Here is a 14,888-nt window from a genome sequence, read left to right as displayed (position 1 = left end):
ATCAGAGCAGGGAAACCTGTTTTCTCTTCTAGACCATTTTTATGCTGACTGAACAAATGCATGTTCTTTCTCACTCCCTCTTCTCAAATTCATTCCAAAAGGCACTTGTCATACTGCACATTAAGGGTGACTTTGCATTCCTGCCCAAAAACGTGTTGCTTTCATGTGCCAAAAAGGTTTCGTCATGGCACTCTAGGTGGAGCTGGGACTTAGTTCCAAAGTGAACATTTCCCCCATGACAGGCGAGAGCTCCAGCAGATGCACTTCATTATTTTCCCTTAAACAATGGAAATAAATTTTAATCTCTCGCTGGCCAGCCCAGACCACGCTACAGCAGCAAGGGAATAAGGCTGAATTATTCCAGTGTCTGAAATATTTACGAGAAGATTTTAAATTGTAACCAAATGTAGACCAAAGAGTGGATGGTTGCACCTTCATGTAATAGACACAAGTCTAACCACAAACACACAAGATACTGCAGTATAAGCAGCCATTGGGATGGAGACAAATAAATAGCCAATCTCATAACATTTTAATATATTTTATATCCAGATTTAAAATACATACACTGGAAAGTTTAATTTGGAGGAGGAGGAGGGGGAGGAGGAGGAGGAGGAGGTCCAGAAATGTCAATAATTTGGGGTCAAGGAAGATGTAATGGGAGGTATGTTTCATTTCTTATGGTGCTGGGTGGAATTTAGTTTCCAATGTGGAAGATAGGTATAGGGGATGTCCTATTTCTTCTGGTTGTGCTGCTGAAGCATCTCCTTCCTCAGCCTGAAAGTCATATTTGATCCAGAATATAGCATTGTAAATATAGGCAGGATCACTCAATATCTGCTGTTCAAAGGTTGCTCTGGTTATTAGTTAACTTCTGCACACAGTTCAAAATGTTGATGATGACATTTAAATCCTGAAGAACGTAGGCTCTAGATACTTTAGGGATGGCCTTCTAAGCCAAGCTGCTTGTACTTTTAAGATCTGGTGAGCATTCCCTACTCTGTGTCTCAAGTGTGGTGGAGGAAGAACCTTCTTGATGTCCGCAGCTAAATGGTGGAAATCCATACCTTGATGCATCATCTATAATAGCTTTTTGCCAGTGGTAGAGATTAGAGTTGTGTAAAATATTTTGAATTTTTTTGAAGAAAGGAGACAGCTCCTAGTAATGGTCTGAACAATGTTCTTGAACTATGCTTCTGAAATTAGGCCAAGAGTGACAAATTGCTCACCTCTGGATTAGGAGCCATAAATCTCTGAGTGTTGGATGCTAAGGAGTTTGCCGCCAGTTATGGCAACAACATATCTTGTTGATGAGCTCCAGATACTTTTGGCTGGGAAATTTTGGAAACAGGATGCTAGAAGATGCTAAACATGATCTAGCAAGGCATTTCCATTCCTAGCAAGGACCTGGCTTTTGAGTTCCTTTCATTATGATGCATTGTGTCTAAGTTTTCTCCATACTATAATGATCGGGGCCTTAACATTGTGGATTTGAAATGGCTATTTAATCCAGGCATACCCCTACTGAATCATTTGCTGAACACAAATCATTACCAAACAGATATTATATATTGAATAAAGTCCATAGTTGTGTGTTTGTGTGTGTGTGTGTGTGTGTTTAAAGGAAGCAGACATTCTTCCATAGTCTTCAGCTCCCAAGACCTCCCCTTTCACCAGCCAACAGCTTTCCCCCAGTGAGTATTTCCTGGGTCATGGAGGATGACCCTTTCCATCTGGAATCAATCAGTCAACTGCTGACAACTTCCTGAAACACCTCATTCCATTTCCTGTTCTCTCCCCCTTCTCATCACCCCACCCCCCAGTTTGCTTCACTCTTCAAAACTACAGGCCACAGCAGCTTAATGTTAGAGGGTCAGCCACAGTAAGACTCCAAAACACTACACAAGGAAACCTTTGACCTTCAGAAATCTTTACATCTTAGCTAAACAAATCAAGGTCAATATTTCTTACCATTACCTTGTTAACCATTTAGATACTTTCTCTTTCCCTTTTTTTCATCAGGCCCTTTGGATGGTTTATCCATCAAGACCACTGGTCCATCCAGAATCATAAAATGTGACATGCCTTTGTTTCCTTTAAAGGCATTTGAGGCTGGTGAGGCCAATTGGCTTATAAACCCCGAAGATGTAGGCCTCTTAGGATAATGACTAAATGGACATATCATAGTCATTTTGTTAACTTAGCTATTGAAGCTAGCAGAGGAGATGCTTGATAACAAGCATCACCATGATGAGGCTTGTTGGCCACAATATTCTCTTTCTCTATCTGGTAAATGTAGTATCCTTCCTCAGTCAAGAATAAATCACTGAAAACATATTACACACATGCCTTATTTTCCTGATGTTTTCCAACTTTTCCAAACTTCTCTCTCATGTTTCATCATGACCCTCCATGTGAAATGGAGCACCTCCTAATCTCCATCATCTACATGCTTTCAATGGCTGCATCCCTTCCAGCAGAGCTTAGCCATATTGTGGATGAAGGTGCCAGGGTATCCATTGCAGCCTAAAATAATGTCTGCACCCCCTTCCACACACACACCCCTTCCATAAAATAAATTAATAAAAAGGATTTTAAAATGTAGAAATCTCACCAGAACACTGCATCTGTGAAGAAGTTGACAACCTCACACGAGATGTTGGTGTTCTCATGTGACATCCTGCAACAGTTTGAGCTCACTGAACTCTTGAGTAATCTATCTGGGTAATTTCACAAGATGCCAGCATTCTATATAATATTTAAGATGCCTGGGTCTTTGAGCAAAATTGTGAGACTGCCTGAGGCTGAAGAAAGCTGCCAACGTATGCCCAATTCATGCCCAAAGGCCCTGTCTATGGAAGTGTGCATATTTATACCTTCAGAAGTGATGCCTTGTACCAAATCAGACTATTTGTCCATTTTACTCATCGTTGTCCATATTCTGCCTAGAGGCAGCTCCCTGGTCTTCTTAACTGGGTAATCTCATGATTGATCAAGGGACATTCTACATGCACTGTATCTAGACCAAGTTATGTCCCCCCTTTAAATTAAAGTAGCAGGTGATTCATTTTAAATTCTGGAGTTCCAAAAATGCTGTATGAAAATTTGCCTTGAAATCCCTCAATCTGCAGTTTTCTCTCTTTGTAAAAGAGGCTGGTCTTTTTCTTTTTATTCTCAGGTTGCTGAATTTTTTTCTTTCAAATTTCTCCTGGTCATGTTTTTGAGCTTAATTTAATATATTGTTGGATGAAGTGGAAGGTGCTAACTGCTGGACTAGTTTCCTTTTCCACATCTTTTCATCATGTCCTAAGCCTCTTGGCTTACAATGTTTATAAAGCTGACTAGCCTTTCAAATAAAGGAGTAGGTTGTTTGGTTTGGTTTGGTTTTTGTAAATAAGAATATACAATCATTCCTGTGGGTTCAAACATCCACATTCATTATTTGGTAGCATGACAGAATGGCCACACATGCTATAAAATGAATTGGCTAGTTCCAAAGTTGGTAGAAAGAACTTTAAAATTTTAGAGTCACATTTTTGTGATGATTCTACACAAGCACAGAAATGACTTTCTCCAAACTGATTTGGAAAGCCAAATCAAATCACCTTTCTGATTTGACCATTTGATTTGAATGTCTAAATCAAACCAGACCAATTTTCCTAACTGAACTGACAATTCAGATCTGATTTTGTCTGATTCACACAGGCCTATTGACTTGTTCTTCAAGGTTCTATTCATGTAACACCTCTAATTTGCAAATTGCACTGACCCCCAATAGGCCTCCAAGTGCAATTTAAGGTGATGGTGATCAATAAAGCCCTTCATGGCACAGGTCTATTTGTTATTTGTAGGACTTCCCATCTCTGGTGGTTTCTGCCCATCCCACATGCTCCAACAGAGTGAGCATGCTTCAGGTCCTTTCCTTGAAACAACGTCATCTAATGGGACCTAGGGGGTGTGCCTTTTCTGTAGTGGCACCTGTCCTGTGGAATAATCTCCCCCTTGCACCCAAGAGTTGACCAACCCCAAATCCTGTTAATCTTCAGGAAGGCTTTGAAGACTTGTCTGTTCCTTCAAGCATTGATATTAGATCATTGTTGATTTTTAGTCATTTTTGTTGTTGAGGGTATTATGATTTTTTTTAATTGCTCTACACTACCCAGAGTCACATTATCTGTTGGCTGGTCATATAAATTTTTGAATGAATGAATGAACCAATTAATATTAAACATTATGAAAAGTTGCACATAAGAAATCATCTATCAGTTGCAATTAAACAAAATGTATCTCATTGGCAGTTGTGTTAAAGAAGTGAACATTAGGGTTATTTTAAACAAAAATCCTTTCTGATTTTTAACAAGGAAAATCACCAAGAATCAACATCAACGCAAGGGAGACTTTTATATAATTTTATATATTTTATATTATATTATATTGCAAAACAGCACACAAAAATTCATATACTGTATTAGGCAAATTGCTTATGAGAACACATGCAGATTTTTAAAAAATACAATATTCAATGCAATGGAATAATATGAAGTTCACCACATCCCTACTTCTATTCCTAATAATCTCTATAAGACACTTGGAGAAATAGAACATACTATTTTATTTTCTTTCAATAATGTCATTTTCAGTAGCATTCCATATTGTAACTGTCCTCAAACATAGACTTAGCTTACAGACTTGTATTGTTTATCCAATGTCTAATTATTTTAGCCGAGTTATGTAGGGCTATAAGCCAAGATCCATGTTTGGGATGGTTGAATATATCAATTTTAGTTTGTCTCAGTTTCTAATTATTGTGACTCTGCTAAGTTAATTTGGGAAAAACCTTTCTTTACTGGTTGCACTGGAATTTTTGTGCCTTTTTGGCACACGCACACACACACACAAAACTAAAACAGGTTTTGCAAACGTTTTTCCCTAATACACTGAATTTTTGTACCTTATTTTTATTAATACATGCTTTTTATATAAATCTGTGTAGGTATGTCTCTCTGTGTGTAGAAAGAGACAGAGATATTAAAAACAGCAAACTATATTGGAAAAATCAGGAAAGAGAGATTAGTAATAATTTTAGCTTTTTTCTGAGTTTGAATTATTTCATGTTTTCTTTAGTTTAGTTTCCTACTGTAGCTGCCTTAAAAAGCTGGAGTAAAAATTGAAGTGATAAATACATTTTAATTAATTTAAATTTTATCAAACCTACATTTTTTTCCTGGCCCCATGGAGACTTTGAGGAGTCTGGCGACCAGAATGCAGCTATAGAAAAGGGTGCCTTACTTACTATCCTCCCATTGACCCCGCATATAGAAATTTAGTTGCATCAACATTTAGTCCTTATTGAGCTAAACAACAACAAAATACTTTCTCTTCTTTCTTTTAATTTACAGAGTGACATATTCCTCCACATTTAGAGAGCTTCCCAGATGCAGAAGTCCCTCTAGTATTTTTGGTTGGTCCAGATCATTCACTAGCTTTATTTGCACCTAACTATCTGAATTTTCTACTAGAGGGAGAGAGGGAGGGAGGGAGGGAGGGAAGATATGCAATTGCCCCAGCAGCTACCAAGAGTAATGGAGTCGATGTATTCCAAAGCCATTTCATTGATAAGTGGACATATCCTGAGAGAACACACCCTAATGCCTCTACTAAGTGCATCAAAGTTGGTGAAATTGATTCCTTCCCTGCTATAATGCAAAGTAGAGGTCCTTCACCATTTCATCAAAGACAGTACTTTGAGCAAATTTATGAGGGTTTTCTTTCATTTGCTATCCCTGGGGAAAAAAACAGTCCACTCTGCTGGAATTTCCCTGAATATATCCGATCTTTTCTTTGGGAGTTGGTCACTTTTGTCTCCTTTGGAATGACGACAGGTCAAGGGATTTTGGATAAAGAAAAAAACCTGGTTGCTAAAGCAATTGATATTACTGCTATTTGGAAGGGCAGAAATGAAAATCAACCAGTGTGGGGAGCTGGGCTAAGGTCCTTATTATTATAGGTGAACATCACAAGAGAGGATTGTTGGAGAATTCCTCTTTCACTTGGAAAAAATTGGTGAACTTATTCTCCCCATTCTGAATAAGAAACTTTGCATACAACTCTGGTTGGGAGGAGGTAAAATCATCCAACATCTGGAAGCAATATGAAATGCCCAGTGTACATTCTTCTTTATAACTGTACAGTTATACTAATGTGATTTTCTACTTTGGCTAAACTCAATGAGTGTATGTGATTATGTATGTGTGTGCGTGTGTATACTGTGTATATGTATGTATATGTATATGTATATGTATATGTATATGTATATGTATATGTATATGTATATGTATATGCAACGTAAGTGTCCTGACTAAGCAAGAACCACAGCAAGACGAGGAGGAAGTCTCTAGTGTTTTATTACTGCTATTGTAGACAGAAAATCCTACCAAACTGAAGAAGCGTGGGAAAACCCAGACAGATAAACCCCAAAACTCAAGGTGGGTCTGTTCTGGGTTTCTTTGAATGACAGCTCAAAGTCTTTAAACTACGCATGCGTTTTCCCCCCTGGATAGGGGCCCCCTCCTGCTCACCACCAGTACTCATGACAATAAGTAGGAGAAAGATGACCCATAGCGTTTTTCCTTTCTGCTTCCTCTCTCCCCTCTTTCTGGCAAGTTTCCCAGATATATTAGTGGGGATTCTGCTGTTAGGAGGAAGAGATAAAATAAAGGATAAATTGTCTTTATGAGTGTGCACAGATTAGTTAATAAGGATTAGCTCATCTTTAACACTCTCTATTTATTTGGAGGCTGTACAATGGGTGAGGTTAAATCATGGTCAAAAGAGAGTTGAATCCAAAGTCTTGCCTAGATGTGATTCTAGTTCCTCCCAAATCTGGAAGTAATAAGTTATTAGTTGTAGACAACATTCAGTAACAATTATAATAAAGGAGATTATGTAAAAAAGGTGGTGTTAGATTTTGGAAGGCCCTTGAGCAAGATGGTCTTTGGTAGAACCTGAAGAACAATAGGTTCATTTCAAATTCTGATAGGACCTTACCTCATCCCACATCACTGAACCCAAATATCCTTAAAAACATTTTTAATGCTGGAGTTCTCCCTCATTTTTTCCAAGTGCACAGAAATTAGTATGTTAGCCATTGTTGAATACAATCCTGCTTAACCTGGGAGAAATGTGTACATATACCTATTTTGTGTGACACTCTGATCCATGAATTAATTACATATTAGCTTTATGCATTGCGGGAGCCCAGCCAATGTTATGGATTCTTCCCAATGTGCGAGAGCTAAAACTAGGGACAGGGTTTGATCCACCATTACTGTTACAATTCTCAGCATCCTCATGGATACTAGCTCCTTTCTCTCAAATATTTAATTATTCTATATTGAACAGGGAGTTAAAGCAGGGACATAAAATCTCTTTGGAGCTGGGAGTCCCTCTATTTTCTATGAGCTACAATCCCCTTTCTACTTTCTTCCTTCCTTCCAACACTGAGATCCTTCCAACTGTATAAAGTTATGCACGTATCTCTAAGTGCTAGGAAGGCAAGAAATATACTGTTCCTGCCCTAAATCTAGTAAGTATACTAGATTTGGATCTGGTAAGTATATTGGGGGGGAAAAAAAGTTGACTTAATGACTGCCACAAAAAAGGTTGTAAAATCAGGTTGGATTCACTTAATGACCACTTCACCTAGCAAAAGAAATTCCGGTCTCACTTGTGGTCATTAAGCAAGGGCTACCTGTATGCATGTGTGCACATACATATATATAATGTCAAGCACTGAAAATGACCTAGCTCTGAGATTAATTCTACCCAATCATTTTATTTTACACTGTTATCAAAACAGCTTCATTCAATCAAGACTTGAAGCTACATCCCCTTTTATCCCTCTTGTCTGCCCTGATGTAATCTGTATCTTTCATCAGTTCTGGGGTATTTCATTTCTTGGATTGACAAGTGTCCTCTGTAACCTGAATCAAAACCATTAAACACATTATTTGTTTTTGTTGATGCTGAGGGCTGGTACAGGGATGAAAGGTAACAGAATGTGCATGTGCCTACCAGATCCTTCAGATCAAAAGCTTTTTAGCATTTGTTCACTTTATACTCAACAACAAAGTGCAAACTCTTATGTAGTTAAAAGCACAGTATCCATGGAGAAGATGGAGGTATTAGCAGGATTAGGGGATATAAAAGTTCTCAAAGGAAAAAAAAAAAGTCCTTGTAGGGAAGATTCTGGTTTCTGTTTTGTCCATGGGTAACACTGTTTAGTGCTTAGGATTCAGTTGCCCCAGACAGCTTTGGAACACATGGGGTTGTGACTATAACACTCGCCTAAATCAGGCCTTTTCCCAGGATCTTACGGCTGCTATCCTCTAATACCATGTGAGCCCAGGAAAAGACATTAAGGCCCTGCAGAAGATGCTCTGGTCATAGTTTCATGGTCCCAAAGCAGTTTTGGAAACTGCATCCAAAGCACTGCACAGCCCCTTCTGCTTTCCCCAAAAACCAAAATGAATCTTCAGAGAAGAGGATAAACAATTGCCTAAATTATTCACATCTAGCTCTTATGCAGAGATGCAGTTTAACCATTAGGGCTGCGCAAATCTTTGAGCATGTTAGATGAAAGTCTGGGTTCTCCTTGACCCTACATTCTCTTTCAGCTGGCAGTGTTAGAAGAGGCTTTCTTGTGCAAGTGAAGCAAATTGTGACACCTCCTGGTACGAAGAGCCTCGCTGAGGTATAGCACAACCACCTTATACAAGCCTAATAGAAGTTTTCATGTCACTGACCTATAAATATTGCAGATTTCTGTGCAATATTTATATGCGCAGGGTGAGAAAAGGTAGAGGCATAGGGAATGGTCTTGAAGGGCAGGAGGACGAGCTGCTAAAAAAGCGACGGTCAGAGAAGAGGGGCTTGAGCCCAGGCCAAGAAAATAAATTGAGAAAACATCTCAGGCAAGCTCTTCCCTAATTCACATGAAGACACAGTGAGGAAGGGGTAAGCATATTCAGACCTGCAAGATTCTGTTACTATTAGACTTATTAGTATACTATTTTTGTACTATTAGAACAAAAGTAGACCTGACCAATATGGCATTGGGCTGACAGGAAGACAGTGTCCAAGGGAGGGAGGTTCTTCTAACTCTGTATATTTATTTATTTATTCTTCAAATTTATATCACCACCCATCTCTCCCAAAAGGGGACTCTATATAATTCCTGCACTGACAAAACCCACCTTTTTGGCATTTTCCCCTGAGATCTCATGATATTTGCATATTAAATGATGAGATTTCAATGAAGAAAGCCTTACCAGATATGGAAACGTAGAAGTAACTGATGCACGTCTTGTAGAATGGAATGGAACAAAGCTAAAATCTTAGAAGATTTTAAAAGATCTTTTTAAAAGATTCAGTGGGTCTCCTTCTTCCCTGCAACACTGGCCTGCCTTTAGCAAGACTCCACATTCACTTTTCATGAGATCTGCAGGACTATCAAGCAAGGGTAGACAGACTTAGCAAAAAAGAGTTGTGGACAGTTCAGAGCCGTTTACAGTGGGAAGGGAGAAAATTGCTGCAAAAGTTTCACATCTGTGCAACCCAGCCTTAAACAATTAAGGGGGTGGAAAAGAGACAGAAAGAGAAGCAAGATTTAGTGCTTACATCCCATCAGCCCTCTTGCCTCCCTCCACGGTGTTTCCAACCTGAGCACTTCACTTCCTCCTGTGTTTTTATTAGCCAGTATTTTCAATACATCAGCGTCAGCTATGATGAAGCTGGTGGCAGATATTCCTGAAAAGCAGCTGGGTCGCAGTCCCATGGGCCTAGTTGCCTTTAGTATGGAGAGTTTTTAAAGTGACCAGGACTGGAACAGCTGCAGTTGGGATCAAGCCTGAATGGGAGATTGTGGAAGTGGTCCCTGGCACGTAAATAGGGTTGCTCTGAACAATGTGGAAACCTCTAAGGTCCTGGTGTGCGGACCCTGCTACATGCAGGCATCTTGCTTCGGAGTGTCAAATCAAATATACATCTCCAGTTGGTGCGGTACCTCTTCATCTCTTGGGGATTCCCCCACCCACAAAAAAGGGCGGGAGCAAGGATTGAACATGACAAACCCAGAGAACAAAAACCTTTCACAATCTATGATGGGGGTTATCATTTACTGCCATCTTGTTTATTACCTGCCGCGTCAGCGATGAGCAACAGAGACACTGCTGGAAAAAAAAAACAGACAACTTACTTACTTAACAGCACATCCCACATCACTTACCTGAAACCGTCGCATATCTCGAGGGTTTCCGGCTGTTTTCAAACAGTTCTGGTTGCACTTGAGGAAGAATTTTAAGAAGAATCTGCAGGGAGAGAAAAGATAACGTGCATGACATCTTCTGTTTTAAGAAATTAAAGTCTGATATCATTTCGTTGCTTTGTGCCAGTGTGTTTGTGCCCTGTGGCTGGAACCATCAGGGGAATATCAACTGACTGTTTAAAAGGAGACTGTCAATTAAAACAGATTAAAATGACATTTCTGGCTGCATCTGTAAAGCAAGAACTGAACTGATCGGGAACCAGAGATTCTTACAAGCTTTGTAACCCTGAAGTCATATAAGGGAAGTTAGAATGCATGCCAGGAGAAAGAAAATAAATTTATATATACACATACACATGTAAACATAATAAGAAGCACTACGAACCTTTCGTTCCCTCTTCCCTGAGTTTAAAGGGCATTCAGTCATTACAGGTGGTCCTTGCTTAACAACCATTCATTTAGTGACAGTTTGGACTTAAAACAGTGCTGGGAAAACAGACTTACGACTGGTCCTCACACTTATGATATAGCAGCATCCCCACAGTCGCGTGATCACGATTTGGACACATGGCAACTAGTTCACATTTATGACCATCACAACATCCTGTGTTCACATGATTGCCATTTTTTTACCTTCCTGGCCAGTTTTGGGCAAGCAAAATCAATGGGGGACTGTGTGATTCACTTAATGACCACGTGATTTGCTTAATGCTCACAGTGATTTGCTTAACTTATGAAAAAAATGACTTGCAACCATTCCTTGCACGTATGGCTGTCACAGCTTCCCTGAAGTCACATGATTGCCATTTTCGACCTTCCCAGCTCATCGCTTTGCTTAGCAACTGAAATGCTGGTCTCAATTGTGGTCATTAAGTGAGGACTACCTGTACTCTGTAGAAAAACTGAGTTTCTCAATGAATGTCCACAGCACAGCTAGAACTCCATCAGGATGCTTTGGTACATTCATCTTAATGATAGAGATGTTTTCAGAGGTGTCATTCAGTTGTAAAGCTCTTCAGGGTAGGGGAGTAAGTGCAAAATCTATTTACAAGGTTCAAGTCCCTCAAGTTAAGATCTGGAACTGGCCATATAGCTGAATTTGGTTTGGCCACTTTAATATTTTTTTAAATCTTATTACCATTCTGTCAGACTTCCACATCAATGCACATATTTTTAAAAGTCCCAGCAAAAACGGGGGGTATTTTTTGTCACGATTTCTCCTAATATACACTTTTCCGCTATGCATTCTTTTTTTCAAATGCATCAGTCAGTCAACACACCATTTTGTATGAAATGTTCCTACTTTTATACATATTTTTTTCTCATGTATCCTCATTTTTACAGACAACTTTCCCTAATGGAATAAGGCATTTTGGCAACATTTTCTCCTACTATGCGCAATGTTTTTCAGTACATACTCCCAACTCTTTCTCCTACCTCCATCCCATGCACATTCTGGAAAATGTTCTTTTGTTTCCTTCTTGAGCTTCATAAAATTTAGCAAAGAAGCATGCATAATATGAAGGAAAGATAATATGAAGAAACATCAGTGATATCCAAGATGGTACAGTGGATGGGATGTTGAGTGTCCCTGCCAGGGGCAAAGGGTTAAACTTCTACATAGCATATTATGCTCATTAAGTAGCCTTGAGCAAATCTCTGCATCTCACTTTAAGTCATTTTACAAGACTTCTGGGAATTTAAATGATAGGAATTCATACATCAGCTGCTCACAGAGCCTTCCTCCCACATATATCCTAGAGGGTTGCCTTATGTTGTGCTATAAGGCAGCATATATAATACTCCCCTTCTAAATTTATCTTCTTGACTCTATAGTTGTTAGAGATTTGTACCTGGTATTCTCAACTTCAGGTTTTTAACCACCACACTACTATCTGTATGTATGCAACTTTCTCCTCATTGGTTGAATATTCACACAACATGGGCAATGCAGATTTGTGGTGTGGGAATTGGGTGTGGTCCTGCTTAAGAGCTAATTTGAAATGTTAAATATGTTGGATTAAGATAGATGAATCCTAGACTGAAATTCCCAGCAGGAAATCTATGGGCTGATCTTAGGCCAGGCATTATCTTGGTAGGGATAAAGAAGAGTGGGAAGAGTCTCAACACATGGTAACACCTGGTCAAATTTGTCTGGGCTAAAAAAAATGATGGCTTAGACCTGGTTAGTTCTTGGATAAGAGACCTCCAAGGACTGCTATGGCTATAGACCGGACATAAAAAGTTGAAGAAACATCCTGGAAGAAGACAGTAGTAAGCCCCCTGCCTTGAAAAATACATGGATATATTCTTGGAGTTACTAACAGTTAAGCTGTAATTTAAAAATAGGATGGGAAGAACCATACACAATTATTTGAATTTCCTAAGTTCAAGAGTGAATTGAAAATATGCTAGTAAATATGAAGAGGATTGTGATCATACAGCATATTTCTTTTCATCATATGCAGGATCAATGGTCAGACCTTTGGAAGCCAGCTGAAGATGTTTTTACATGTCCAAGCTATTCAGTCTTAAAGCCTTTTACGGCTTTTTAGCTCTTGCACAAATAATATTTGCAACTGCCTCCTTCCACCTATTTTTTTAACCTCTGGTTCTAGTCTGCTTATTTGAACCTAATTTAAATTTTATTATAGATGTTTTACTTTTTCTAATAGTACTTACACTTTATGGTCAACTGTCTGGAGAACATTTGTTCTGAGTAGCAGGGAGGTACTGTAAATCAAGGGTAGGTTGAGTTAGAACACTGGGGCCCTTAGCTAATTTAGTTCTTGAGCAAATTCCAAGCTGTCCTCCAAGAGGCTGAAATGTTGGTCCATATTTCCTTGAGACAAAAACAGGACATTGGATGGCAAAATGGGGCAGGGCTAGGCGACGGGCTGGATCAGCAGGCAGGGACTTCTCTGGTTTTCTCAGGCTGGGAATCTTTGGATTCCTTTGTTTGTGATTCCTTTGGCTGGGCTGGGGAGTCTCCTGAATAGTTGTCCCCAACAAGCCATTCCTCCTCTGGCCGTGCTTTTACATTCTTTTCTTCCCTCCATTTCAAGGCAGGAGCCAATTGGCTCACCCTTTGATCGCCGCCTATCAGCTGATCCTGTTTTTTTCTTTTTAGGTTTCCCGCTGGGTTTCGCCACTCTGTGAACGAATCTGCTCAACGAATCTGCTCAAGGACAAATGCTATAAAAGGGAGTAGATGAAGACAAGACCTTGAGAGCACTGCTTTCAAAAGGCCAGATGCAGAGCTACTTACTGTGTCCTTTAAACACAGAGCAATATGAAAATGGACAATACTGAAATATTTTCTATCCAGAAGAACAGACAGCTTCTTCCCAATAACTCACTGTATTATATTTTGTCATCATTCAACATCTCTGCATGTAAGGTTTTTCGGAGAGATCCCATTATCAGTGGGATCACATAGCTATTACTACATCTTTCCTCTCCTGACTTTCCTCTTTTTGACCAGGATGGATGCATGGAGTTATGCTGTCCCTGGCATCTTAATTTCCCAGGAGTCTCAGGTCTATCTACCTTGATCATCCTGCCCCAGTCTCACACCTTCCAGGTGTGCTAAGTGTGCAACTCATGGAATTTCTAGACAGCTGGAAATTCTGAAGGTACCACCTCAAACATCTAGAGAACACCAGGTTGGGGAAGACTGGCTAGAGACAAATATAGTGGGAAAATGTTGGGCACAACTGATTGTAATTTTGCTCTGTAAGCTACTCTGTAAAAATTAAAGGAAAACTGGACAAGAGCTGACTCAAGCAGGTGGATATATTTAGCCAAACATGGTTATTCCCCCAGAACTTAAACAGGGGCAGACCTGGTTAGATGGAAGAAACTCAGGAAATCCAGGGAGGCTAGACTAGGAAGTAAAAATAAATAATTGATGAGATCAATGGCAAACCATTTTCATACTGCTGCCATGGACATGTCATGTGGTTCCCAGGAGTCAAAATGAACTTGAAGGAGACTTTTAGATTTTCAACAAAAGCCAAGACAAGCCATGACAATTGAAGCTCCATTGTTTGAGGATCGCTTGGGCTACAGGGATTTGTATTCTGAAGTGCCATTTTTTCATTAAATATATGGCCTGGGAAAATCTCAAAGCATCATGCCTAGACATAGTAGCGACACAATATGATCCAAAAGTTGAAAATGAGCAAGGATTGGTGGGGTGGGGGAGAGGAAAAGAAGACATCTTACAGACTTAAGGATTTGACCATTAATTTCTCAACTGCTACATGCATAAATATATCCACAGTAAACATGTGTTTCAAAAAAATTGGATGCTCTCCAGTAGTTATAAGCTGTGTAGATTATTCCATAATTTGGGGTCCGGATGTAATATCTCTAACTGACACAATAGAAAATTATTCACATAATAAGAGGAGCAATGAGGCTAAAGTGTGAATAGCATCTTGTTTTGTAACCTACAATCCTGTGCTATATTAGCTATGCCTAGGCAAATGTGAAACTGAACTTGGCCTCAGGGGGTCTGGCTGACCCACTCTGGGCTCAGGAGCTAAGCAAGGTCAAGCTT

General features: G+C 39.5%; 1 protein-coding gene across 1 annotated transcript in view; it reads right to left on the bottom strand.

Annotated features, from left to right (window-relative positions):
- The window catches only part of EBF2 (EBF transcription factor 2), a 233,625-nt gene that overhangs the window by 51,599 nt on the left and 167,138 nt on the right, over positions 1 to 14,888 (bottom strand). The window contains exon 7 of the mRNA XM_063311109.1: positions 10,286 to 10,367. Coding sequence (XP_063167179.1) covers positions 10,286 to 10,367 — 82 coding nt within the window. The remainder of the gene's footprint in view (positions 1 to 10,285; positions 10,368 to 14,888) is intronic.

This window comes from Candoia aspera, chromosome 9 (genome assembly GCF_035149785.1).
Source record: "Candoia aspera isolate rCanAsp1 chromosome 9, rCanAsp1.hap2, whole genome shotgun sequence".
NCBI classification, from domain to species: Eukaryota; Metazoa; Chordata; class Lepidosauria; order Squamata; family Boidae; genus Candoia; species Candoia aspera.
Note: the sequence above shows the minus strand (reverse complement) of the source record. Positions and strands in the feature narration are given on the sequence as shown.